Source organism: Gadus morhua, chromosome 1 (assembly GCF_902167405.1).
Source record: "Gadus morhua chromosome 1, gadMor3.0, whole genome shotgun sequence".
Classification (NCBI taxonomy): Eukaryota; Metazoa; Chordata; class Actinopteri; order Gadiformes; family Gadidae; genus Gadus; species Gadus morhua.
The window spans coordinates 26,133,587-26,157,834 of NC_044048.1; the positions used below are offsets into that span (position 1 = coordinate 26,133,587).

Sequence of the window (24,248 nt, forward strand, 5' to 3'; positions counted from 1 at the left end):
GTTGATTGCAAATCAGCGTAGGCAGCACAAGCATAGTCACCCCCAAAAGTTTTTTTCCAGTGCTTAAACTTGCGCTTGAGCTAATATTTGCACTGTGTCAGGTTTGTTTTTCGCAAATAAATGTCAAGGTTTTTTGCGAAATTAGTTTCACATGAGCTGGCGAGGCAGCTATGTGAGCTTTGCTCTGTTTCACCAACCCCCAATTCATAATAATGTAACGGATGAGGTCTTTCAAAAAATCTTTTCACTAAATAAGAATCTAACTTTGGGAGGAATTGATTTTAAATGAACTGTGGTCGCTCTTAATTCAATTCCTCTTTATCTTTCGTTCTCCTTTGAGACTGAATTGGATGTCAGCCTGCCAGCCCGGAGGGGGGCCGTTGCTGAGGACAGGGGCTGCGGGTAGGTAACCTTCCGGACCATCAGACAACGTTTCATGGAGGAGCAGCAGCTAAACAATCCGCACCTTTCGTGGCAGTTGCTGTGAAATCAGTTTGCCACCGGTCAGTTAATCACGACACCGGTCTTTGAATCTTCTTCTCTCTATGAGTTATTTCCTGCCTTTGTTTTCAATGTCGTTTTTGGGCTCTTTGGTTGAGTAAGCTCCAGAGGTATTATGGGATGTGTTGCCCATAATAAGGTGTGTTTGTGTCCGTGTTTGAGCGCTGCTCGCTAAACTAGCTATCAATGAGGTGACACGAAACCTTTAAATTCGATGGTGGCTGTTTCCGCTCAAGCTAGCCAAAAAGCAAACGCGTCATAAAGAGATACTTCCTGAGGCCACTTCCTCCCACTGCATTTTGACTATCTGATAAGTCTGGTTTTTTTTTTCAACTGAATGGGTCAAAGGCTGTTGTGGGTGGCCCAGTCAGACATTTTAGGAGTCTGCTTCCGTCCTTACGCCTCCATCTTGTCATCCCTGACCAGAGTCACAGTTCATAAAACAGAACCACAAAGGGGGGGATGTTTTTCACATCAACCTATCTGCATCCGTGTGTGACTGCATGAGTAATTACTTTAAACCATTTCAAACCGTTTAAAATAATGGTAAAAAAAAAAAAAAGGGTTCAGGAAGGAGCATACATCCTGGGGCTCCATGGGATGGAGGGGGACTTAAAACACTTGAAAGTGAAAGTGATTTTTAGGAGTTTGTCATCTCCTGGACAAATATGATTTTATGAGACTTTAATAGACTATAATCGACAAAATAGATTACAAAAACGTGTGAGTGTGGTGGGCCGGATGTCCTTATCATGCTTGTAATCATGAGGATATTGAACCAGTGTACTATTGCTCTGTGTTTTTAGTCATTGGCCTTGTGATACGCAGATGAAAGTGCGGAATGTGTGGGAGGAGTTTTATCTTAAACACTATATAAGACCGTCAAGGACCATGTGCAGGTAGGCTACTTTTGAAAATGACAACATTGGTTTATGAAACCAAAACAACTTTAGTTTCATAAATCTGATGAAACCACCACACCAGGTTTTTGCTACTCATGTTTTTTTATTGTTTCAACTTGGTGCTGGGTGAAAATTGTCATCTTTGACAGTTTGACAGTAGTGCCATACTGAGCCAATTAGAAACAGCTATTCCTATATCATTGTGTATTGCCATTGAAGGTACAGTCCCCTCTTCTCTCTATTTCAGTGTGAGTGTTTTCTTTAAATGTGGTTTTGAGGCCGTGAACACATTCTTTGAAAAACAACAATATACTGTTTTCCTATAATAGGAATCCTTCATCTCATATTGACTGAGGGATACCATGTGAACAAGTAATATCTCATGTACGCTAATTTTTTGGAAAAGTAGCATTTCAAGGAAAGGAAACCAAGAGTAAATTAAATTCCATCAGGAGATTGGATTTTGTTAATGCAATTATACACTAATTTAATATGGAGTTGAAAAAAAACAAAATTGTACTTACTTGGGGCAAAAAGATCCCTTTAAATCGTATAAATGTTCTGCTGAACAAAGTTGTGTAGCATATGCTGTAGCCTACATGTTCGCATGATTGGTCGTGTTTTATAGATATCAGAGGGCCTGTCGGTCAGCTGTGTATGACTGCTCCTTAATGGCTGTTTCATTCAGTTTGTACACAGCTGCTTTCTCTATGAGATATTTCCCTTGACACAAATGACATCTGAGTGAACCGACATAAATGTCCTTACCATTGAACATGTACTGTATCGGTCCCTGCAGGGAGCAGACGTTTCCTATGCTAGCGTAGGGGTACATCATACTGGTTGTGCGATTAAATATTCACTTAGAATGGAAACTTTGTCACGGAATGCCCAAAGTGTTGGACTTTGAAACTCTGAACACCCACAACCCAGTCTAATGAATGGAGGTGTCCAGGTTGAACGCGGGCACTTCCAATTCCCAAAGACGTTGACCGTGAACATTATTAACATTATATACACATATTATATTGGTTAATACTAAGGGCTGAACTTTGATTTAGAGGCAGTGTGTGGGTTTTTTCTGAAAAGACAAAGTGTGTGTGTGGGAGTGTGGGGTGTGTGTTTGAGAGATCTACCGGTTGGGGGTGATGCAGATGTTGCAGGGGTTTGTCTGACCACACTGACAGCTGTGAGGGAGAGAGGTCTCTGAAGACAGGAAGTAACTTGACCTCCCCTGCCCCCATCCCCCATAGCCCTCAGCACCACGGGTCATTAGTCGGTGCCCACACACACACACACACACACACACACACACACACACACACACACACACACACACACACACACACACACACACACATACACATACACATACACACACACACACGATAACGTATGCACACACACACACACACACACACACACACACACACACACACACACACACACACACACACACACACACAATAACGTATGCACACACACACACACACACACACACACACACACACACACACACATACACACACACACACACACACACACACACACGGCTACAGGGTATAGTGCGTGGATGGAGGGAACATCTGCTTGTTAGAGTATGATTCTGGAATAAACATCTAGTAGTGAACAGTAGGATTCTGGAATAAACATCATGTAGTGAACAGCAAGGATTCTGCTATACCATCTAGTAGTTAACTGTAATGATTCTGAATAAACATCATGTAGTGACCTGTAATGATTCTGAATAAACATCTATAGTAAACAGTTATGATTCTGAATAAACATTTATAGTGAAAAGTAATGATTCTTCTGAAAAAACATGTCGTGAACGGTAATGATTCTAAACTAACAGCATGTAGTAAACAGTAATGATTCTGGAATAAGCATCTATTCTATACTAAACTATACTAAGACAAACTATACATAGCCTACTTTACTGAACCATACTACACTATTCTATACTACACTATACTATACTAAAGCCTACTATAGGCCGAATATACTTTACTCAACGTTGGAATCTATCATATATTGATATGATAAGGAATTTTCAACGCACAGTAATGTTTCTCGCATCCATTCTAATTTAGGAAAATGAGCAGTGCCATTCCAAAGTCTAAAGCCCAAAAGAAGAAATATTGACAGAATTCATTATTAAATATTTTGAAGAGAACCTTGGGTGGAGTAGTTGGACACGAGCGTATAGCATTGAAGGAGAGGCTGAAAGTCGCGTCACAGTGAGCAATGCATTTCACCACTCAAGTGTTGATTCAGAGGAGGGAAGACGCACGTGGTTGGACCGAGTGACGGTGACTCCTCGAGCTGGGAGTTGTGTTTGCGTTGTCCGACGGCAGAGTGAATCGAGGCGAACATGGTCTACTAGGAGTGGCATCTATTCACTGGCGTGACCACAACCGTGAGTACATTCAGTTATTCCTCGGATTAACACTGTTTCCCGTGACCAGGTTTAACTTTGTGCGGTTGAAGGCATTTACACGCGGGACGAGAGGATAAAATAAATCTACAAATACGTTCGTCTGAGAGTCGCGGAGTTGATGTGCCTCGGCACCGCTTCTCATTTTTCTAAAGCCAGTGTAACTCTTAGAGACGAGTACAGCAACAACGTTGTTAGTTAAGGGTCTTGCAGGAGTTTCCTACTGGAGATTTCCTTTACTTTGGATTTGGTGGAGGAACGGGACAGTGTACGCCATCGGCTCCGGTTGTAAGGGCATTCTGGGACACGTCCCGTCTGTTACTTTATGTTCCAGTGAGCCGGGCAGAGCGCTGCCTCCAGTGGGTTAGCCTCACGCTAATGGCCCGTATCACAACTAATTGAGTCGTTCTGGATCGATCCATCGCTTCAACGATGTCAAATGTTTCAAAAAGAAACCGAGCGTTGGACGTAGAAAACACAGGCTCTAATGTGAACAAAATGTCTTATCTAAAAGGCTCACGATTTCAAATTGTAAAATTCGCAAGATATGCCCTAACTAACGTTATGACTAACAACATTTTATAGCACATCCAATGTCTAAAGGGCTAGTCTTGTCAAAACGACAAGATTCGTTCACCGATGTATACAATGGCCTTCAAGTGATTTATTTAGAAAAACTCCCGAAATCGAAACTTGTCAGTTATTCTTAAATTCAATGTATAACGAAGTGGAAGCTGTCTAAAAAGTGTCTCAGAAGGGGGAAACATGATTATCCTAGAATATTTGGTTCTTCAGAGATGAGGCATATCAATGGAATCCTTACAACAAAGTAATCAATAGTCATTTGTCACGCCACACGCAAGGTTCAATTCAAGGCTTTTCACTTATGCAAACAAGTCATGGCCGATATTGTTCATAGTTCATATGTTAATAGTTACTCATCATACCACTGTACATGGAACAAAATGGGCGCTACAGTAAGCTTGATGTTTGTTTTGAAAGAAATTATATTTACTTCATATGAACCATTGCTGTACTTGTACGTTTGTCTTGTAGTCAGTAGCCTACTGCCTGCAGGCTAATAGAGATAACTATTCTTAAGAGACACAGAGAAAGGCTTGCTGGAGGGCGGGGGGGGGTCAAGAGTGTGCGGCACACCGTCTGACTAACAAACATGCCAGCATGGGGGTGTTCTGTTCTCTGGAGGGTCCGTTGAGGAACACCACATCTTGCGTGACATCATGACATCAGGGCTCACAGCTCCATTCAGGGACATTCAAAGCCCATGCCTTTAGGGTAGTAACTTCATATAATATCTCTGTCTCTATCTGTCTAGACCTATCAGTCTCTCTCTCTCTATCTATCTATCTATCTATCTATCGATCTATCTATCTATCTATCTATCTATCTATCTATCTATCTATCTATCTATCTATCTATCTATCTATCTATCTATCTATCTATCTATCTATCTATCTATCTATCTATCTATCTATCTATCTCTCTCTCTCTCTCTCTCTCTCTCTCTCTCTCTCTCTCTCTCTCTCTCTCTCTCTCTCTCTCTCTCTCTCTCTCTCTCTCTCTCTCTCTCTCTCTCTCTCTCTCTCTCACTCTCCTTCCTCTCACTCTCCTTCCTCTCTCTATCTCTATCTATATACAGATACAGTCTTTATCTGTTTATCCATCCATATAATAACATATACATATGTCATTATCTGCCCTGTCAGTCTCTCTGTCTATTCCAGCCATATAACAACTGTATAATATATTAAACCGTCATTGTATTTAGGAGGTCTGTCAGCCAAGCTCATAACTCAAAACTGCAATCTTGAGATTGTTGTGTTGTTTGTCGTGCAACAGATGAATGGGGCTGCCCTCCGAGAGAGGCATGGGGGTTGTAGTTGTCATTCTCTTTCTGCATGTGCCAGTTCTCACTTCTCAGCGACGATGACAGCAGGCTCCCTGTGGACCATCTCTGGTCTCCCAGCCCAGAGGAGCTTCTAGCCCTGATCTCATGGGAGGGAGGGAGAGAGGGAGGGAGGGAGGGAGAGAGAGAGAGAGAGAGGGAGAGAGCGAGAGAGCGAGCTTGGGTTTTAATGGTTGCCTCTCAGCACACCAAAGAAACACAAAGGGCCATTCATGGTGTACCAGAGTGGACCCATTCATTCACGCTTACTGAGTAATTGCCGGTAGAATCCGTGATTGTTCAGCCTCTTCCATCTCCGGGGCCCACAGACGGATATGACGCCAGAAGCAGTTGTTTTAAGACAGACGACATTCATATTAAAATACAAGCATGGATGTGTGGGGGGGGTAAGTTTGGATTGTACCGGCTTTCGCCGTTCATTATGCAAGAGCTGCATTTTTTGGCGTCCTACGTACATCTAGTGTTCAAGAAGTCGTTACGTAGCGCGCCGTGGCGCATTGTGCTTGCGGGCGCACAGACGTGCTACAGAGGAGAGAATGTCGATGCAACATAAACGTGTGGTGGGGGATAGATGGGCCATTGTGGTCCGCTCAGATCACAGGCCCGCCCGTTGAAGTGGAAGGGGGCGTAATATGTTGACAGTTCCTGATATCCTGCATTACTGAATCATACTTACAGTAAGCAGCGCTCATCTACAGTATACTGTAAATGTGCGTGTAGTTGTAGTGCGTTGTAGGTCGCAACAACGACTCTGTCTTTGCAACAGTTCTTGCTTCAAACACAGTGGGAAACCCCGATGCTACTCAGAAAGTCATGTGTTTTGGGGCCTTCAATGGATCATCACATGTACACAAGGGGAATGCAAAGTCTAAAGTGGTCCAAAGTCAATAATAGTCTGATGTCCAAAATAGTCTAAAGTCTAAATTAGTCCAAAGTCCAAAATCCAAAACAGACTCTAAGGCCCAATCCCATTTCTACCCCTTACCCCTTCCCCTTACCCCTCCCCCTTGTTTTGTAGGGGTAAGGGGAAGGGGGACAAAAAAAGGGGGAGGGGTAAGGGGAAGGGGTAAGGGGTAGAAATGGGATTGGGCCTAAGTCTAACATGGCATTCAAAAAAAAAAAGACCCAACCACATCCTGAAAGGGATCATATTCAACTTAATAAAAACCTGTCAACGTATCACCTCCCACACACCACACCCACCACCCGGCCACTCCGTCATGCGTCGACGGGATACATTATTACTGTGGCGAGAGCTTCTGTTAGAGGAGGAGGAGGCGGAGGAGGAGGAGGAGGTGGAGGAGGTGGAGGAGGTGCTGGTGACCCTGAACCGTGACAGCCTAGGAGATGGGTTACCAAGGCCTCCCACAGGTGGGCGGGAGGACGGGAGCAGCTCCCCTCCCACACCTGATCCCCCCCCAAACACACACACACACACACACACACACACACACCTTTCCTCATGTAGTGTGAGAGAGAGACAAAAGAGAGGGAAGGAGGGAGACAGTTTAAGAGAGCGAGTCGGAGAGAGGGAGAGGGCGAGACGGAGGGAAGGAGAGACAGCAGAGGGAGAGGGAAACCGAGAGAAACAGGAGGGGGGGGGGGGGGGGGGGGGGGGGGGGGGGGGGGGAGGAGAGAGAGAGGAGAGGAGAGAGAGAGAGAGAGAGAGAGAGAGAGAGAGAGAGAGAGAGAGAGAGAGAGAGAGAGAGAGAGAGAGAGAGAGAGAGAGAGAGAGAGAGAGAGAGAGAGAGAGAGAGAGAGAGAGAGAGAGAGAGAGAGAGAGAGACTGTTTGTTCAGAAGAGAGTTTTCCCATGAGAGGAAGCCTGAATGGTTTACTGAGATTTGCGCTATTTAACATTTATTTTAGAGTTTTAAAGTTGGTTTCCGCACCGGGGTGGGCGCGTCTTTGTACTTTGAGGTGATTACCCCCCCCCCCCCCCGCAAATGTTTAACATATTGGAAATATATGTTGCTGCGTTCTGCTTTTTGTCACAAAATTGAAAGGGAGATGATTCCTAATGCCTTCAATGTTGTTATCTCTCTCTCTCTCTCTCTCTCTCTCTCTCTCTCTCTCTCTCTCTCTCTCTCTCCCCCCTCTCTCTCTCTCTCTCTCTCTCTCTCTCTCTCTCTCTCTCTCTCTCTCTCTCTCTCTCTCTCTCTAGGCATAATGGTGTATGAGCTGTCTTAGTTGGAGGTATGAGAACAGAGCCTCACAGAGTCCCGTTAAGACCCCTCTCTTCCAGTCAAAACATGGCCGGCAGCAGGCCTTACTGGGGAACCCACGACTCCAACGCCAGGTAAATAGCTTCTCAGGGAAGCCTTTAAGCCCTGTGGGACACTAACGATGTCTCTAACAATATGGGCGAGGGAAGGAGATTTATTTTTTACACTTCAACCCCTTTTCCTCGATCAATATTATCGTGTAACAATATTATATCAATATTATGACTGCATCAGTAGTGAACCGAGAGGCATCTCCGGAAACACAAGACCTTCTTTTATGGCCATCCTTCCATGTACTCGTGTATCTTTCTCTTCTATATACTGGCCCAGAGCCCGGGCATGGAGCACCTCCTGGTAACACACTCCACCCCCAGCCCTCTCACTCCCCCTTCATGGGGAGGGAGAGGGGTCTGGGAGCTGACATGGGTGTTTAGTGCACATGTCAGGCATGTTATTTCACTTAGAACGACTCACCCGTGATGAGTTACGTGTTAGTTATGTGTAGAGATCATTGACGGAGGGCGCTGTATGGATGTTTCTCATGCCAGTGTTGTTGTGTTTTGCAGCTTGTGCCTCAATCTGAATACTAGTATGGACCACAACACCTCACAGCTACAGCAGACGCACCCAGCCACAACTTTTCAAAGTGAGGACCCTGCTATTTTTCCATTTTGAATTTGTCCTATTTTGAATATGTCTTAATATTTTGTATTTGAATAGATTAAGAATATGTTTTGAGTCAAGTATATAATATATGTATATATTTTATAATTTAAATATTTGCTAACATTAGAAATGTAAGCATCTAAGCTTTACTTGTGAGCACTTTTTTGTAAAAAATGGCAGTTGACATTAAGATAATTTTCTATACACAATTTTCTATTTGGATTTGGTATACTGGAAAGCAATGACAAAAAACAACAGTTTAGATTTTCTCCGATTTTACTTGATCTAAGGTCAGTCTGACCTTAATCAGGATTGACTGAGAAATGATGTGGGAAGATAACGAGAACACAGTACATACAAAAGTATACAAAGAAGATACTACAAAGTTATCGTTGTCTGTTTTAAAGATTGGACTTTGTTTCACAAAACAAGTATAATCTCTGTGTGCTGGCACTTTTTTTTTAACTCTTTTTGCCTACTGATATGATTTCTATGAACAAGACGGGTAGCTCTTTACCACTATAACTATAATTATAACATCTTCACATGTATTCAGTTAATCAAATACAACGGCCTCAGCAAGGACATCAAAAAACACAAGAACAGAACAGAATAGAAGAGGAATGAATAGCTTGATTGGGCTGTTTCCCCCCCAGGTTTTGTTTTGTATGTTTTGCTGGATCCTTCTGATAGAGGAGCAGAGAGGAGGGCTAGGGAGGAGAGGGAGCTATCGCTAGTCTGGTCACCCGCTTTTCCTCTGCGGAGGACTGGGTGGTGCTGGCGGTGGTGTGTGTGGTGGGGTTGGTGGTGCTGACAAATCGGATGTTTTCTCCGGAAGCCCGGCAGAAGGTTGTCTGCCGGGGTGGGAAACGGCCGGAGATTGTGCCACTCGAGGCTCAGATAATAAAACGAGGGGGAAAAAAGGAAAAAATAAGTGCTTCCTGCGTAATCAGGGTGTTGTGGCTGATGTTTGACCAACAGGGTGATAGGTGAAGAGGCTGTTGTTTGTAGTACTATCCTGTTTCTCCCTCCTCCTCCTCCTCCTCCTCCTCCTCCTCCTCCTCCTCCTCCTCCCCCTCCTCCTCCTCCTCCTCCTCCTCCTCCTCCTCCTTCTCTTCCTACTCTTTTGCCCCCTGCTCCTCCTCTCCCCTCCTCCTCCTCCTCCCCCTCCTCAACCTCCTCCCCTACTCCTCTCCCCCCTCCACCTCCTCTCGCTCCTCCCCCTCCTCAACCTCCTCCCCCTACTCCTCTTCCCCCTCCTCCTCCTTCCTCTTCCCCACCTCCTCCTCCTGCATGTGGGGGCAAAACCTTTTTTTTTCCACACACATCGACACACACACATCGACACGCACGTACACACATCCCACCCATAAACACAGACATGTTCATGCACAGTCCCAGCCACTCACACACCCTCTGGTGTTTTTCCCCGAGGGCGACTCTAGGAGAGTCGGACTCTGGGAAACACTGGGAAAGTGAGTGGGAAAAAAAAGTGTGTGGAATTCAGCCTCCTATCTCTCTTTTCCCATCCCCATCCCAACTGCTTTCCCCCTCTGCTTGTCTCTCATTTTCGTTTGCTTACACCTGCACAGAACAATATCATGACTGGATTTCACCGATGACAACGACGCCACTTGCCACTCCTGTAAAGAACAATACCCCGAACGAAAAGCCCTCTGGTGATGAGCGGCAACTCGCACTGCTGGAACACGAACGCAACGTTTCTAAAGCATTGATTCCTTTTCTCCCCCGCCTACAGCCGAGTTCCCCCCGTGCCAAACAGCACTGTGCTCCGCTACTCATCGCCTGGCGCAGTGCCGCAACGACCTGCTTCGACCACCAGAGGGCGACCAGGTGGTCCCCTCCTTCCAGAGGCTGACAGTGCTGGAGGGACACCGCCAGCGGCCCAAGCCCCTGCCCCCCCCGCCCGACCCGGAGGAGCTCATGGCGGACGAGGCGGCGGACAGCGAGGTGGAGTTCTTCACCAGCGACCAGCGCAGCCTCCTGCCCAAGAGCTCCGGCGGCAAGGCGCCGTGTTTCCGGGCCACCAGCAGGGGGAGCTACGGCGGCTTCGGCCAGGTGAACTACGCCTACCAGGGGGTCACGTCGGCGGCGGCGGCGGTGCCGGCGGCGGGCGGGGAGGGCGGAGCCGGCGCGGCGTCGCAACGTTGGTCCGCCGTCGGAGCCGACGCCGGGGCCACCAGCTGGCCACCGGCCGGAGATCTACGGTATGGTAACCGCGGGCAACCCCTCCTCCAGAGGGGGGAGGGCTACGAGCAGATGGCGCCCAGAGCATGGAGGGCCGCGTCCTCGTCCAGGAACCCCGCCGACGCCCCGCTCCCCTCCGGCCTGCGGTACTCGTACCCGGGACCGGTCTACCGCACCGAGGGCCCAGGAAGCCCCACACGGCCGCCGGCCCCCCAGGACAAGCCCGTCGTCCCGCCGCGGGCCCCCATCCCCCCGCCCAAGTCCTCAGCCCTCCACCCAAGAACCCTGAGGGGCGACACCTCCGCGGCCCAGGGTCGGCAAGAGGAGGACCGGCCGCCCAAGGTGCCTCCAAGGCTCCCCCTGGTGGCCACGTACCCTCCCCGCACCCCCAGCCCCAAGAGCCTCCCCATCTACATCAACGGGGTGATGCCCGCCACGCAGAGCTTCGCCCCCAACCCCAAGTACGTCCGCAGGGGGCCGTTGCCCCGGCAACAGAGAGCACGGGCGCCCCCTGCTGACCAGAGCGCGCCCTGCATCGTGCCCGTCATGAAGGACGGACGCCAGGCCAGCGCCACACACTACTTCCTGCTTCCGCGACCGGCCTATCAGGAGCGGCTGCAGAGGATCCTCAGCCAACCGGAGAGGGCGGATCATGGCGCGGGGGCGTGGCCCACACCGGACATGAATGATCCGAAGAGATAATAAAATGAAAAACTCACAACTACTGTCTTTGTTGGGACCTCACGAGTCTGAATGCTGTTCAGGGACTACAACTATGGAAGCCCACCGTGGGATGTTCTTTGGCATCTGTGGCGTACAGTACAAGGGTAGAGGCAGCCCAAGACGCCACCTTGTTTGGACATGGGACACGGGGACATATGAGGGCCCTCCCCAACAAGTGTGTGCATTGCACAAGCCGTCCATTCCTCTTCAGTGAATTGATAGTTGGCTATGATTACTTATTATTTATTACTGAGCAGATTGAGTGTAACGTGTGAACAACTCATCGTCCGTGGGTCGTGTGTTCAAAGGACTGGTTTGGTCGGTCTTCAGTATTACGGATTCTGGACCTTCGCAGACAGACTGAAATGGTTGAGACTAAAAGGGCTCCACTTAGTGCGTGGAAGGTTATGATTACGACACCAGATGGGGAAATGACGTTGGACAAGCTGTGCTTGGACACAATAACCCTTGACATGTGATTTGTTTTTGTACTGATACTTGAAATCTTCACTTTGAGATTGGATGATTTAAAAGACTTTGACTGATTTATTTAGCTATTAAAAATGGGAAACTGGGAATGAATTAACAATATGAAGCTACAACATATGCTGACAACTAAGACCTAATCAAATTTTGGGGAGATTTTTAACTACTTTTAATCGTAAAAACAATACATTTTATCAATTTCCAGAGTGTAATTAATGTTAAATCTAAAGGCACTTAACGATACCCTGGAAGTTATGTGAGAGTAGTGATCCTATTTTTCTATGTATATTACATGTTATTTAATGGACTGAACACAAGTTGGATGGTTAGATTTCATATGCTGCATTTGTTGGTCATTCTGTTGTATCCTGAATGCAAGTGTATCAAAACGCCATGTTTCATGAACATGGGAGGCTGTTATTTAATTGTTACACATTGTTTCTTTCTCCACATGCCATTCACCTTCTAATTTATTCATGTCACCAAATAACCATGACATCAGAGACACCGTCTATGCTACTGGCAGTGATTCCGTTAGAGGCCATGTTGTGTTAGCATAGCATGCTAAGATCCTTGTTTACATTGTTACAGTTGCTTAGTTCTTGTAGATTGTTTTTGTATAAATGTTAGGCGAAGGCCTAATGTATGCATGTTGTGCTAATTTCAGAATGAGAGGTCTTGGAAAGGATAATGGAATTTGAAGTGATCTATTTATAAAATTAAAATAACTTAAATTATGACTTTTTCAATGTTTTACTCATTATTTCCCCTTTCTGCAATCATTAATTTAGGAAGGATAAAAGGTATGGAGATGGTCCAAGTAACAGGAAACCAGGAGATTTTTTACTCTGCAGACATTAGAAAACACTTCACCATGCTTATAGTCACACATTTATATTGAAATAGTTTTATTATAAATAAACAAAAAAATGCAAGAGCAGCAGAGGATTCCAGCATTCCAAAAACTAAACTGTGTGGCATGTGAAGCTAACATGGACCCACTTATATTATTACTGCCTCGATGGAGTTTGTGGTTGTACTGGAGATGTGTGTATATTAGCAAGTGCGAAGAAGGAAGTACACAAATGATAGGAAGGATGGCAAAAACCACACACATAAAGCAATACTCTGAAGTTTTGTCGATGTAACTTCTCTTTATCACTCACTCTTAATTTCACAGTTTTTAAAAGGCAAAATATCCCAGGAACAAATCAATAGACGAAAACCATCAAAACAATCCAACTTACAAATCATCCAAATAATTATATGTATTAATTCTCCACATATTAATGTTAAACAGTTAATCAAATGAAATCTACACAACGACTTATCTCACCCCGACCAGTCACAACTTTGCGCTTAAAAAATAAGTTAGAAAATAAAGACAAACCATTCCTAAACTTCACTGCCGCTCCACGTTCTCCATAGTTCAAATAAGACTGTTATTCTACGTTTAGATTTTGTCCTCGGCTCCTCCCACTCATCCCAGTCATTACAAGCCATTTAAAATGTAGCCCATTTGTGACATCGCACGTGGACTGGCCACACAGATGTATGATGGTCAAATTTAACACAAATGCTTGTAAAGTTGTGTAAAATTTAAATTTAACCATCATACATCTGGGCTCCCACTTGTGATGTCACAAAAAAAGCAGCGTCAAAGATTTCAAAAATGGCTTGTAATCAACCTCACACAATGGCGGCAAAACAGGGCTCCCCGTTAGTGGCGAGAGGTCCCGTAAAAAGGCAGCCTATGGGCATCAGGGGTCAAGGGTCGTGACCCCTCCGAGACCGCCCTCACCGCCAGGCGCGGTTCAGCAGCTTGACCTCGGCGAGCCGCTTGCTGATCATGGTGGCGAAGAAGAGTCCGAAGAGCACGCTGCTGATCAGCATGTAGTCGTAGTCGTCCTTCAGCACGTCAAACTGCTTGGAGGGGTAGACGCGCGTCTGGTAGATGTCCAGTCCGTAGGCCACCACCTACCCCCCCGCAACACACCACACACACACACACACACACACACGTTGGGAATAGGGCTTGTATGACGGAATGCATTGTGAGATTTGTTGTTGCCGATGCTCTGCCGTTTGAGTACTCAAGACAGTTGTAGTAATGTAAAACGTTAATATATATCATATTTCAAACACAACAATGTCACCCCATAATGACAAATAATGGCACGATTAATACCTTAAGTATGACCAAAACACTATTTTTACTACTATTTACATAGGTGTGATATGTATGATCAAATTAAATACATCCTCATTGGATTCCCTTACACAACATTTACAGCAGAAAAGCCACAAACTTTTCATACTCATCGCGTATAGCTAAATATGTTAATGGATGCTTTGGATTCAATATTCATTTTTTATTTGGAACAATTGGAAAACTGAATACTGACCAGGCATGTGGACTCCAGGCCAGAGGGGGCGGTGTAGATTCCCCGCACCCTGGACACGGTCTGGTTGTAGTTGATGAACCACTCGCTACGGATGGGCATCTCGGGAGCGTAGGGGATCAGGTTCTCCTCACTGGGGACATGATGGAGCAACGTGAGGTTAACATGGAGAGCAGCACTGATCCTAGGAGAAGTTGAGGTCTGGTTAGGGGTACGTACCGGCTCTGCTCCGTCGGTATCTCCGGCCGACGAGGGTCCAGGAACATCTTTGGGAGGGACAGGATGGCTCCCGACGGCAGGCCGACTACAGACAGGATGGAGATTTTTTATTTTTCAGATGGGCTTACAGATGTGTTCATGAGTGAATGTTTAAGTTCCTTTTCGAACACATAGTGCACCACATTGCAAACTGTACAGGCCGATCAGAGATTGAAAATCCATCAGTCCTTAAAATTATTTAAAAAAAAAAGGATGTGGTCGCGTATTCAAAAAGGTGCAGTCCAGTTGAGCAGTTTAACAACACAAAACCATTCAATCAAAATCAAATCAATCCCATGAAGCTAAAACGCTAGAGATCCCCCACACTACTGAAATCCCTTAACAACAACAACAACAACAACAACAACAAGACGGCTGATCACATCGGCGAACAGGAAGTCCCTCAGAGGAAGTCTTGACCACAACAGCCAGGCCACACTGACCCAGCAGGTGGCGGCTGGTGATGCCCTTCTCGGTGAGGGTGGCCTCCAGGGCGGAGATGCCGGTGGGGAAGATGTAGGACTGCTGCAGGACCTGGGGCACGTGGGGCCGGTCCAGGGAGCTGAACACCGTGCTGTTGTACAGCTCCATGCCCTCGTAGAGCTCCAGCACCGAGAACTCGCTCCTGCGGGACTTGGTGCTCCAGTACTTGTACTGCGAGACGGGGGAGGGGAAGAGCGGTTATACGACGTCTGAGACGGGCTCCGCATGGACTGAGAGGGGGAGGTCCGCTACTAGAAGTAGGGACAAATATTCAAAGCATATGCCACCCACCCTCACTTTTGTATGACATATTTTGTTTAGTTACCAGGCAATCTCCAAAATAAAGAAAGTATGTTTAAATATTAACAAAGGAGTAGAAATGACAGCAAGCCAGGAGGCAGCAGAAACCAAAGAGTCTAGTTTTAATGGCTTACGGAGTCAGAATACACTTTACCGTGATCATAACCATTAAGCCGTACAACCACAAACAGGTGTCGTCAGAATCCCAAGGCGGTGTGGTAAGAGTACATTAGGAGTGAGCCTGGGACTCACCACCACCCAGTTCTCCGAGTGCACCAGGTGCACCGGGCCGCGGGCCTTGCGCTGCACGGCGTCGTGGATGATGCGCCCGGTGACGCCGTCGATCAGCAGCACGCCCACGAAGCTGCGCTCCGGGTGGGGGTCCGTGCTCTCCGTCACCACCGCCAGCAGGTTGGGGTTCAGGTACTGGAGGGTGGAGAGCGGGGGGGGGAAGGGGTCGATGTTATGGCCAGGTATGCGTTTCTTACACAATCACGTCATTTTCTTACGACCTTGCCAAAACTACACAAGGAGTATGCCGAGGTTGGCCAAGCTCTGCAGAAGGATATACGCTAGGAATGTATGAGACATGGAAACCTAATAAGGCAGTTTTTTTCTTTCTTCCGTGCGAATGTGCGATTCATTGTGTGGTTGATATGATGACAAGAATAACTAGTCCGGTTGTTTTGATCAACTTGAGTGAATTAACAAAATCCCTTGAGCGTATAGCGTGGGACTGTGGCACGCTAGGTACCTTGTAGAGCACACTGCGATCGCCCATCACCCGGCCCTGGGAGTGCACGTGCTCGTTACACCTCTTCCCCTTGACGAACAGGACCTTCTGGACCTCCAGCGGCAGAACCACCTCCCAGATCAGTTCCGTGGAGAGGTCCTGGGAGACACCGGCGAAACAAATTAAAACCTTTCTTCAATGTTGTTTTTAAAGTTTTTTAATCTGACGCATGTACAATGTTTGAGGTGACTTATTTGGAATAGGCTGGGAAAAGTGGGGTCAAGGAAGAGGGTTACGACATGTAGCAATTGACTACGGGTGTGGATCGAACCCGGGCCGCTGGTCACCTACGAAGCACATGAACGCGACTTGAGATTCAAACTGACCGTGCGTAGCCGGTACCCCGAGAGGCGTCCCATGTTGGGGTCCACCAGGTAGAAGAAGATGGTAGGGGCCATCTCCTGGAGCTGCTGCAGCACATTCTTACTGGAGGGGAAGGCCGAGACCTGCGGGGGCGACACCAGATGGGGTTGAGGGAAACGCTCCGGAACTCTCACAGAATTAACATAAACTGAGTGGGATCTTTATTCACATGAACAAAACACAACCTGACAACTAATTCTGTGAATCTTGTGTGCGCCGTTACTAAATAAGCAGCTGTCTACATTTCCGCTATGCACTTTTCCCTTCTGATTCATTATGTTGTTGGGATAACTGCGACTGGATGCCTGGACACTCCTTACGGCTGACCGGCCAGCACCCCATCACCGATTTAAAAAGTTTTGCCTGTATATACGTTTGCACGTGGGTCAATTATGGCACCCATTGCCCTGCTGAGCATCCCTGGAAGGGTGGATCCCCAACCCTGCTTCGCTCCACCAGATCTCTTCCTTGCTGTTTAAGGGAGTTTTCCTTGCCCTCTTGGGCTATTTGGTCAGGGGGGTGACATAAATATTTGGCCTGTTGAGCACTTCGAGACTGTAATGGTGGTTAAGGGCTGTACCAGAAAAAAAAGAAAAGAGTATTGAATTGACGAGGGTCGTGGGTGTTAGCGTCAGCACGACGTCATGCGGGTACCTTGTACTGGTCGTCGATGAGCAGCAGGACCTTGGAGTAGTCCTGGTCCATGATGGGCAGCAGGATCGACTGGAGGATGGGCTGGGGCAGGGAGGGGGGCGCCACGTGGCTCTTCCTCCCGAAGATGGGGTTGAAGACGTGGAGCATGCCTAGTCCAGTGTCCTGGAAAACCATCACACACACACACACACACAGAGGAATACAATTGCAAGTCCTGACCGTGACGGATGATTGTGCATGTGAGCGCACGGACCACACATGACCGATGCATTCATACAAATACATTTCCATCCATAACGATAGTAGCAAAGACATATCTGATGTGTTTGGCAGTTTGTACACAAGCAAAAAGGAGTTCACTTCCTGTACATTTTTGTTATCAGAAACGCAGATAACAATCCTGTCGCCATTTACCAGAAAACATTTCCCTTTATGACCTTTTACATTTCCCGACGCTACATAAGCTCAACCGAGCCGTCCCTGTGTGATCCAGCCCCCCTGAGCGCCCGTGGCCCCCCCACCTTGTCCTTGATGAGCAGGGTGCACTGGGGCGGGTGGGGGAAGTGGGCGGTGGTCCTCTGCACCATCAGCTTGAAGGCTGCGTTCGCCGGCACGTTCTCCAGGTAGTGCTTCCACACGATGGTGCCCGTCTTGCTGTCGATGCCGAAGAGCTGCGGGGCAAACATGGAAAATAGTTTTCTGCAACTGACCCGTTGTTTTTGCAGCGACGCCATATTTCCTGTCTGAGAATCGTTTGAGTGCCATCTTAGCTTATATTTATGCTCCTTATCCAATAACATCTCAAAACAGTCTGTGTAAACCATAGTCTATGTATGCCAATGAATAGGATGCTATTTAATGGTCATTACAATCCACAATATGCATAAAAACCACATGCCCATGATTACTCAGGAGCCCAGTTCCTCGCTAGAGGAACCGCTCCACGTACCTTTCCCGAGGCCGTGACCATGATCATCATCTTCTGCAGGTTGAACTCGTCCCGGGACAGCGTCTCGATGGTCACGTCGTTCTTCACCAGGCTGCGGGGCTTGCGGGCGTCGTAGAACAGCTTCCACAGGTGGCCCAGCCAGGCCTGCAGCAGGATGAACTGGGAGGACAGCCTCTTCAGCACCATGGAGAACAGGCCGTCTGGACGGGACAGAACACACGAAGCAGCAGGGACATTGGAGGAGACGGTTCCGTTATTCGAGGAAAGGAGGGCTGCATGCATCTGGATTGGCATGACGGATTCTCACAATAAACAGAGGTCGGAAATGTCCGCCTTTATATTTTCTTAGTAAAAACATTATATTTACAGATGTGCATGATTTACCATGAGGTTTTAACGAGTGTCCAGTGCAGAATAGAATAATAGAAACATTGAATTTGCTTGTAAAGTTGTGTTTAAATACATTTGTGCTTATTTAACGACCAGCCGGTCGCTCATCTCTACCCAAATAACTACCGTGCTAGGTCGTTTGCGGGTTTTTTTTATGTACTTTTTTGAATTATGTATTGCAATATCATATGACAGATCTTTTGTGTTTAATCATTTGCCCAGTTCGATTTTGGGTGTTTTTACTTTCAACAATTTAAGGGTTAGAAAGTGCCTTTAAATCTTCCTGTGCAGCCTTTTGAAGCATTCACTTTTGTTAGACTCATTAAATGAAATGGTTTGATTTAGTGTATGAAAGCACGCACGTCAGATAAAAGGGGTTAAAAGGCTGAAAAGTGAAACATGCTTTTCTCATCAAAATACTTTCAGAAAAGCACATGAAATCCAAGAAATGCAAAAAGCAGAGAAGCACGTTACCTTGTATGGCTAAATCCAAATGCCGCATTGAAATAAAAGGACAAAAAAACAAAAGGAGGATGAAGCTTACAGAACATTAGCATTAGAGCATTAGCAGTAGCATTAGCATCAAAGCAACAGTGTGAGAAAAGAGAGATTGGACCGCTGCTGGAACCTCCTCCTGCTGTCACTCAAAAACTACAGCTGCTACAATAAATCAGCCTGGCCATTATCTTCTGCATCACTATAACTCTACAATGTAATGATTTAGGACTGAAATTATAACCTTATTTTTTTTTTTTAATCATTTAATTTAAAAAGGTACTTTTCTGATAAAGTAGGTTATCGTAAAAGAAAACAATTGTTGTATATGGACAACAGGTTTGAAAGCATATTAATCAAAATGTTAAAAAAAGGTGAGTAATTTGTATTGTCAAAATGGCTCCTTTACCCGCCTTCTTGCCAAACTCCCCCTCCAACTCGGCCTGCGTGCCCGTGAGAGGCAGGTCCACCATTTCCATGGTAACCACATCCGAGAGGGCCTCCTCCCTGGTCCACATCACACGACCTGCAAGCCAACCACACAGCCTCCATCACTCCTCTGAAGAACGGCTGGCCCTTGTTCTGATGCTCCGTGGTCCAACCTTGTTAGTGTTGAGGGATATATATATATATATATATATATATATATATATATATGAATGAAACTCCCTATAAGGTAGTTTCAATCATGTATACATAAATATATCAACACTAACAAGGTTGGACATATGGAAAAACATTTGATCCTCCTTGTACACTATGGGATTATTCTCATTTGGCATTTGTACAACAGTTTTACAGTAGGTTACAATACTTTGGATGGTCACATTAGTAACAATCTGCCTGTATTGTCATTCGGAGCTCCGGTTGAAGCGGAGAAGAGCCACTAGAGGAGGAAGCTCCCACCTGGCTGCTGCATGAAGGTGAGAGTCTGGTCCTCAGACTGCACCATCACCCTGTAGCCCACGGAGTCGTCCTTCTTCAGGAAGGCCTGGATGTACAGCTGGAAACCAAAGCACACAATCACGGAGGTGGACAGGGTTAAACGTTTGCAACAAGGGACGGCCATAGGGTTTATGTTTATAAAAATATAAAAATGGCTATTCCCTGATCCTTGGCATAAGCAATAGAGCACTTTAGTTTCCCTTGGGTTCTCCGGAATTGAAATAATGTTCTGTGCTCCTCAGTTTTGTGTAAAGTGTGGACTCACCTTCTCTGGTTTCCCACTGTTGGGGTCCACAGGGAAGATTATAGTGGTGTCCAGGAGCCTGCGACCAGAGTCTGCACTGTAGAGAATGATGGTGTTGGCCTAGGAGGGGGGTAGGGTGGCGACAACATATCTTAGCGACTTATTGTGTGAACAGAGGTTTTCACCATGCTTGTTTCGTGTGCTCTCAATATCGGACTTATGAATCTCAAAACTGAGGTTTTTAGTAGGATACAAATTATAATATGTCAGATGAAAGAACACATTTTTAAATATACACAATTTTGCAAGACCCAAAACATAGTTTTTTAAGGAAAAAATACTTCAAAAGCCATACGTTATTTCATTTTACAGAAGCATATAAGCATGGACTTCATTATATTTAATACAAAAAAAATGGAAAATCAAGATGTCCATATCTTTCCCTCGGGTAATTACAAAGAGCATCATCCTTGTGAACGATCAGTGAGAAACGTGCTTTCAACGTCTGACCCCCTGAGATTCTCACCGTTGTATTCTTGGTCGCCATGACAGCAGCAACAGTTTTCTCACCAGTGGTTGCAAAGGAAACCAGCAGAGACTGAAATAAAGACGAAGAAGGTTCAAATGGAATTCTCCCCCGCATTCAGCCGCATATAATGTTCTGAACTGCATAACAGATGGTGAGGTGAGGGAGGAATGACATACTGTTTATATTTGAATAAAACAAAAAATATATTTTCTTTATAAATCCAGGTTTAACATTTCTGGTTATCCTAGTTCTTTTTGACCACTTATATGAAGATATGGTATTTTTAACAGAAAGATACTCTGAATCGGACCAACACTCAAACACTAACAAACACGTGCCTCCTACATAAAAGTGGTTCATTTATGATGAAAAGTTGAGCAGGTCAATCAATCGAAAAAAAGAATACCCAAACACGCGGGGAGTCAAGTACATCAAATGGTGACTTACGGGCTGGAAGTCCCTCAGTGTCACGACTTGGTTGTCTTTGAGCTGCAGCAGCAGGTGGTGCTCGGGTCCAAGCTGGAGGAAGAACTCAGAGAGCGGGGACTGGGCTGCGGTGGGCTGGGTGGACGTCAGGACCGGCTGGAAGCCAGGGGCCAGCTCCAGCTCAAGGGTCTGAAAGACAAGAGATACAAGAACCGTTAGGATACGCATCGTAATCGAAGAGTAAGGGCTGATGGGTACCGTCACTGGGGAGAAGGATAAACTACCGAATAGCAGGTACATGTGATGCAGAAGGTTTTTAAACGTCACAAATGGTAATAGCTTTTCCACTTCCGACGATATGGTCCTTCCTGCCTGGTGCAGTGGTAATGCATATGCATATGTTGGTATAAAGTTGGTTAGGAATCCCTTCACCACTTTCTTACCCTTCATTAAATACCTATTTTAAACCTTGATTTATCGCAGTTGAGTAGGTGTATCAGCTTTTAGAAGTTTCTCTAACGATGTGAAAGGGGTTATGATAAACCCCCCTAATCAGTTGCAAACCATTCCCAGGAGAGTAAGGCCTCAACAAAGTTAATTAATGACCAGAAATGAATAGGTTTCTAGAAGGTACCTGCAAGGTGATCTGGGTCATCTGGGACTCCAGCTGGAGGTCCAGTGTGTACAGCGACAGAGTAGCCACATCTGCGCACAACAGAACCCCCTGGCCCACTACAACACAGTTAGCACCCAGGTCCGACAGCCACGGAGCTTCCACCTGAACCTAAAAAAATAGACCCGCGAAAAGCATTTTACATGAATGAAATACGTTTCAGAACATTTCAGAATTGCATGAGGCACTAATAGTCATCTTTTTTTACATGACGACGCAGGAAACCGTCAAAGATATGAACGTTACCTGCTTAAGGATCTCCCCGTCTTCAACACTAAAAGTTACAATCGAAATGTGGGAATTGGGAACCACACCCAGGACATAGACGTTCCCATCTCCCTCAGAGTAGACAGTCTGGTACTGAACGGTCTCACTGGGGGAGAACAAAGAGGTTCAGTTCAATGGTTGATCACCTATTTACTAGGCGTTATAATGGAGTTATTAAGATCACATTCCATACTAGGTTTTAAGCTTATGCTTAAGCCTTCTTGAATAAGGGGCACAATACATTCAAAAGTACAAGCAGAAGAACTTGTAATGATATAGGCAATACTGGGGGGATTAAGTGTTCACATTCTGTATTGATATTGCCCTTACCTTTCAGGAAGATTCTCCAGCCATTTCTGATGGCCATTGGACAGGTAATGCAGCGAGATGGCTGCTTTCTTCATCACGGCCACGTACTTCACTGAGTCTAGGTGCCCAACAAAGCTTGATGCTTGGAAACTACAGGAAATCAACACTAGTTAATAACTGGCGCAATAAAGGTAAAATACATAAACAAAAGCAACGTGATGAGCAATGTGATAATCACCTGCCAGAGTCAAGAACCATTTCCCAGTTCAAACCGCCGACATTTATGTCCCACGAACGAAGAAGGCGCCCATCCCCGACCACGAGTACAGCGTCTGGAAGACAACAAATAGTTAGCTTTCTGTTATCTACCATATCTGTGATCGTTCCTTCCGTCTTTCTAGATTCACCTTGTCCATGCAGCAGAAGACTATCGATGTTTCCCTCAGGCCCCGTGGAGTCTACATGGCGCCATGCTGAAACAAAAATCGTACACAGTATTGGTTTGAGTACTATGACTACTTTTACGACATCTGACTATATTTACACACACTGTTAATCAAAAGCATTTCTTGGCAGGAGAAGCAACTGAAGACATGTATTGGCTGCAAGAAAAATACGTCTGTAAAATGTGACTGGAAACCAACATACTACTACTCACCAAGATCTCCAGTTCTGGTATTCACTGAGGCGAACACATTGCTCTCCGTGGCCATCATCACCTTTTTAGATGACTGGGCGTGCATATCAAATACGGCAAAGCGAACTTTTCCTGCATATTGCTGTCGCCTGCAAAAAAAACATTAACAAATGGAGACGTACTCATAATAACACAACAAACAGCACAATGAAAAATGAGGAATTGTCGCAATGCAAGTGTTTAGTTGATTAATGGACTTCTTGATACATCAAAAAAATGTATTATGATTGTGATTAATTGTTTTAGCCAATAACACTGTAATGATTATAGCTTCAGAGATGCATTGTGGGGGATCTCTGTATGTAGATTATCCAAGACGGCTAACTGTTGACCTACAAACAATGGCTCATAAAACGATTTGAATCACCACACTTTGTCTTGTCCTTTGGAAATGCAAGTAGCATAATACAAATTGCAAGAATTTTGGATTTTACTCGACAATTTCAGTGTGAAACCAATACATATAGCACAATCATAGTATAAAACGCATACAGAATTTCCGGCTCAGACATTTCCTCACACTATACTCAAGAACGATGTCGTTTCTTCTAGATGTGGGTCATTTAATAACTACATAGAAATACTATGAAAATAGATTACAATAACTGGTGAAACTGTACCAACGCTTATTGCAAAAACACAAAGTTTGCAGCAACATTTAATTCATAAATTGCGCAGATTACACAGACTATGCTATAACCCCATTCAGCACGCTCGGCGTTGCAATCTAATGGCAGTGACAGGTGCTAGCATTAGCATTGAATCAATCCAAAATAACGCCTCTACAATACAGCAAGGAACTCGCGGGATCGATCTTACCAGTCAAATTTTCCAACTTGATCCTCAAAGACAGCACCAGCAAAGTTACACAATATAAATAAATTAAAACATAAAGTGAATATAATAGCCATTTTAGCAACGGCTCGCTATGGCACTACGGGGAAAAGAGGAAATATAGTGGTCTCTGCAGGCTCCCACTTCCGCAGCTCACCGCGTA

At 45.6% G+C, this 24,248-nt stretch overlaps 2 protein-coding genes across 4 annotated transcripts; one reads left to right on the plus strand and one right to left on the minus strand.

Annotated features, from left to right (window-relative positions):
* The first annotated feature begins 485 nt into the window (after positions 1–485).
* On the plus strand, positions 486–12,814 carry errfi1b (ERBB receptor feedback inhibitor 1b). Of its 2 annotated transcripts, none has more exons than XM_030353385.1 (4): positions 486–503; positions 7,931–8,065; positions 8,558–8,637; positions 10,417–12,814. In XM_030353385.1, exons 2-4 carry the CDS (start codon positions 7,965–7,967, stop codon positions 11,565–11,567), a joined length of 1,332 nt encoding a protein of 443 aa, XP_030209245.1. In that variant the 5' UTR covers positions 486–503; positions 7,931–7,964; the 3' UTR covers positions 11,568–12,814. The 2 variants fall into 2 exon arrangements, with proteins under 2 accessions (XP_030209245.1, XP_030209235.1); XM_030353375.1 differs by lacking the exon at positions 486–503 and adding an exon at positions 3,641–3,822.
* A 147-nt stretch (positions 12,815–12,961) lies between these two features.
* Positions 12,962–24,238, minus strand: emc1 (ER membrane protein complex subunit 1). Of its 2 annotated transcripts, XM_030353354.1 has the most exons (23): positions 24,071–24,238; positions 23,213–23,340; positions 22,962–23,027; positions 22,793–22,886; positions 22,576–22,704; positions 22,225–22,351; positions 21,940–22,089; positions 21,327–21,494; positions 20,877–20,948; positions 20,372–20,470; positions 20,068–20,164; positions 19,571–19,687; positions 19,141–19,149; positions 18,277–18,476; positions 17,849–17,998; positions 17,328–17,489; positions 16,637–16,756; positions 16,272–16,409; positions 15,770–15,943; positions 15,178–15,388; positions 14,696–14,780; positions 14,480–14,609; positions 12,962–14,051 (listed from the first exon to the last, which is right to left on the minus strand). In XM_030353354.1, exons 1-23 carry the CDS (start codon positions 24,160–24,162, stop codon positions 13,872–13,874), a joined length of 2,898 nt encoding a protein of 965 aa, XP_030209214.1. In that variant the 5' UTR covers positions 24,163–24,238; the 3' UTR covers positions 12,962–13,871. The 2 variants fall into 2 exon arrangements, with proteins under 2 accessions (XP_030209214.1, XP_030209222.1); XM_030353362.1 differs by lacking the exon at positions 19,141–19,149.
* Positions 24,239–24,248: the final 10 nt, after the last annotated feature.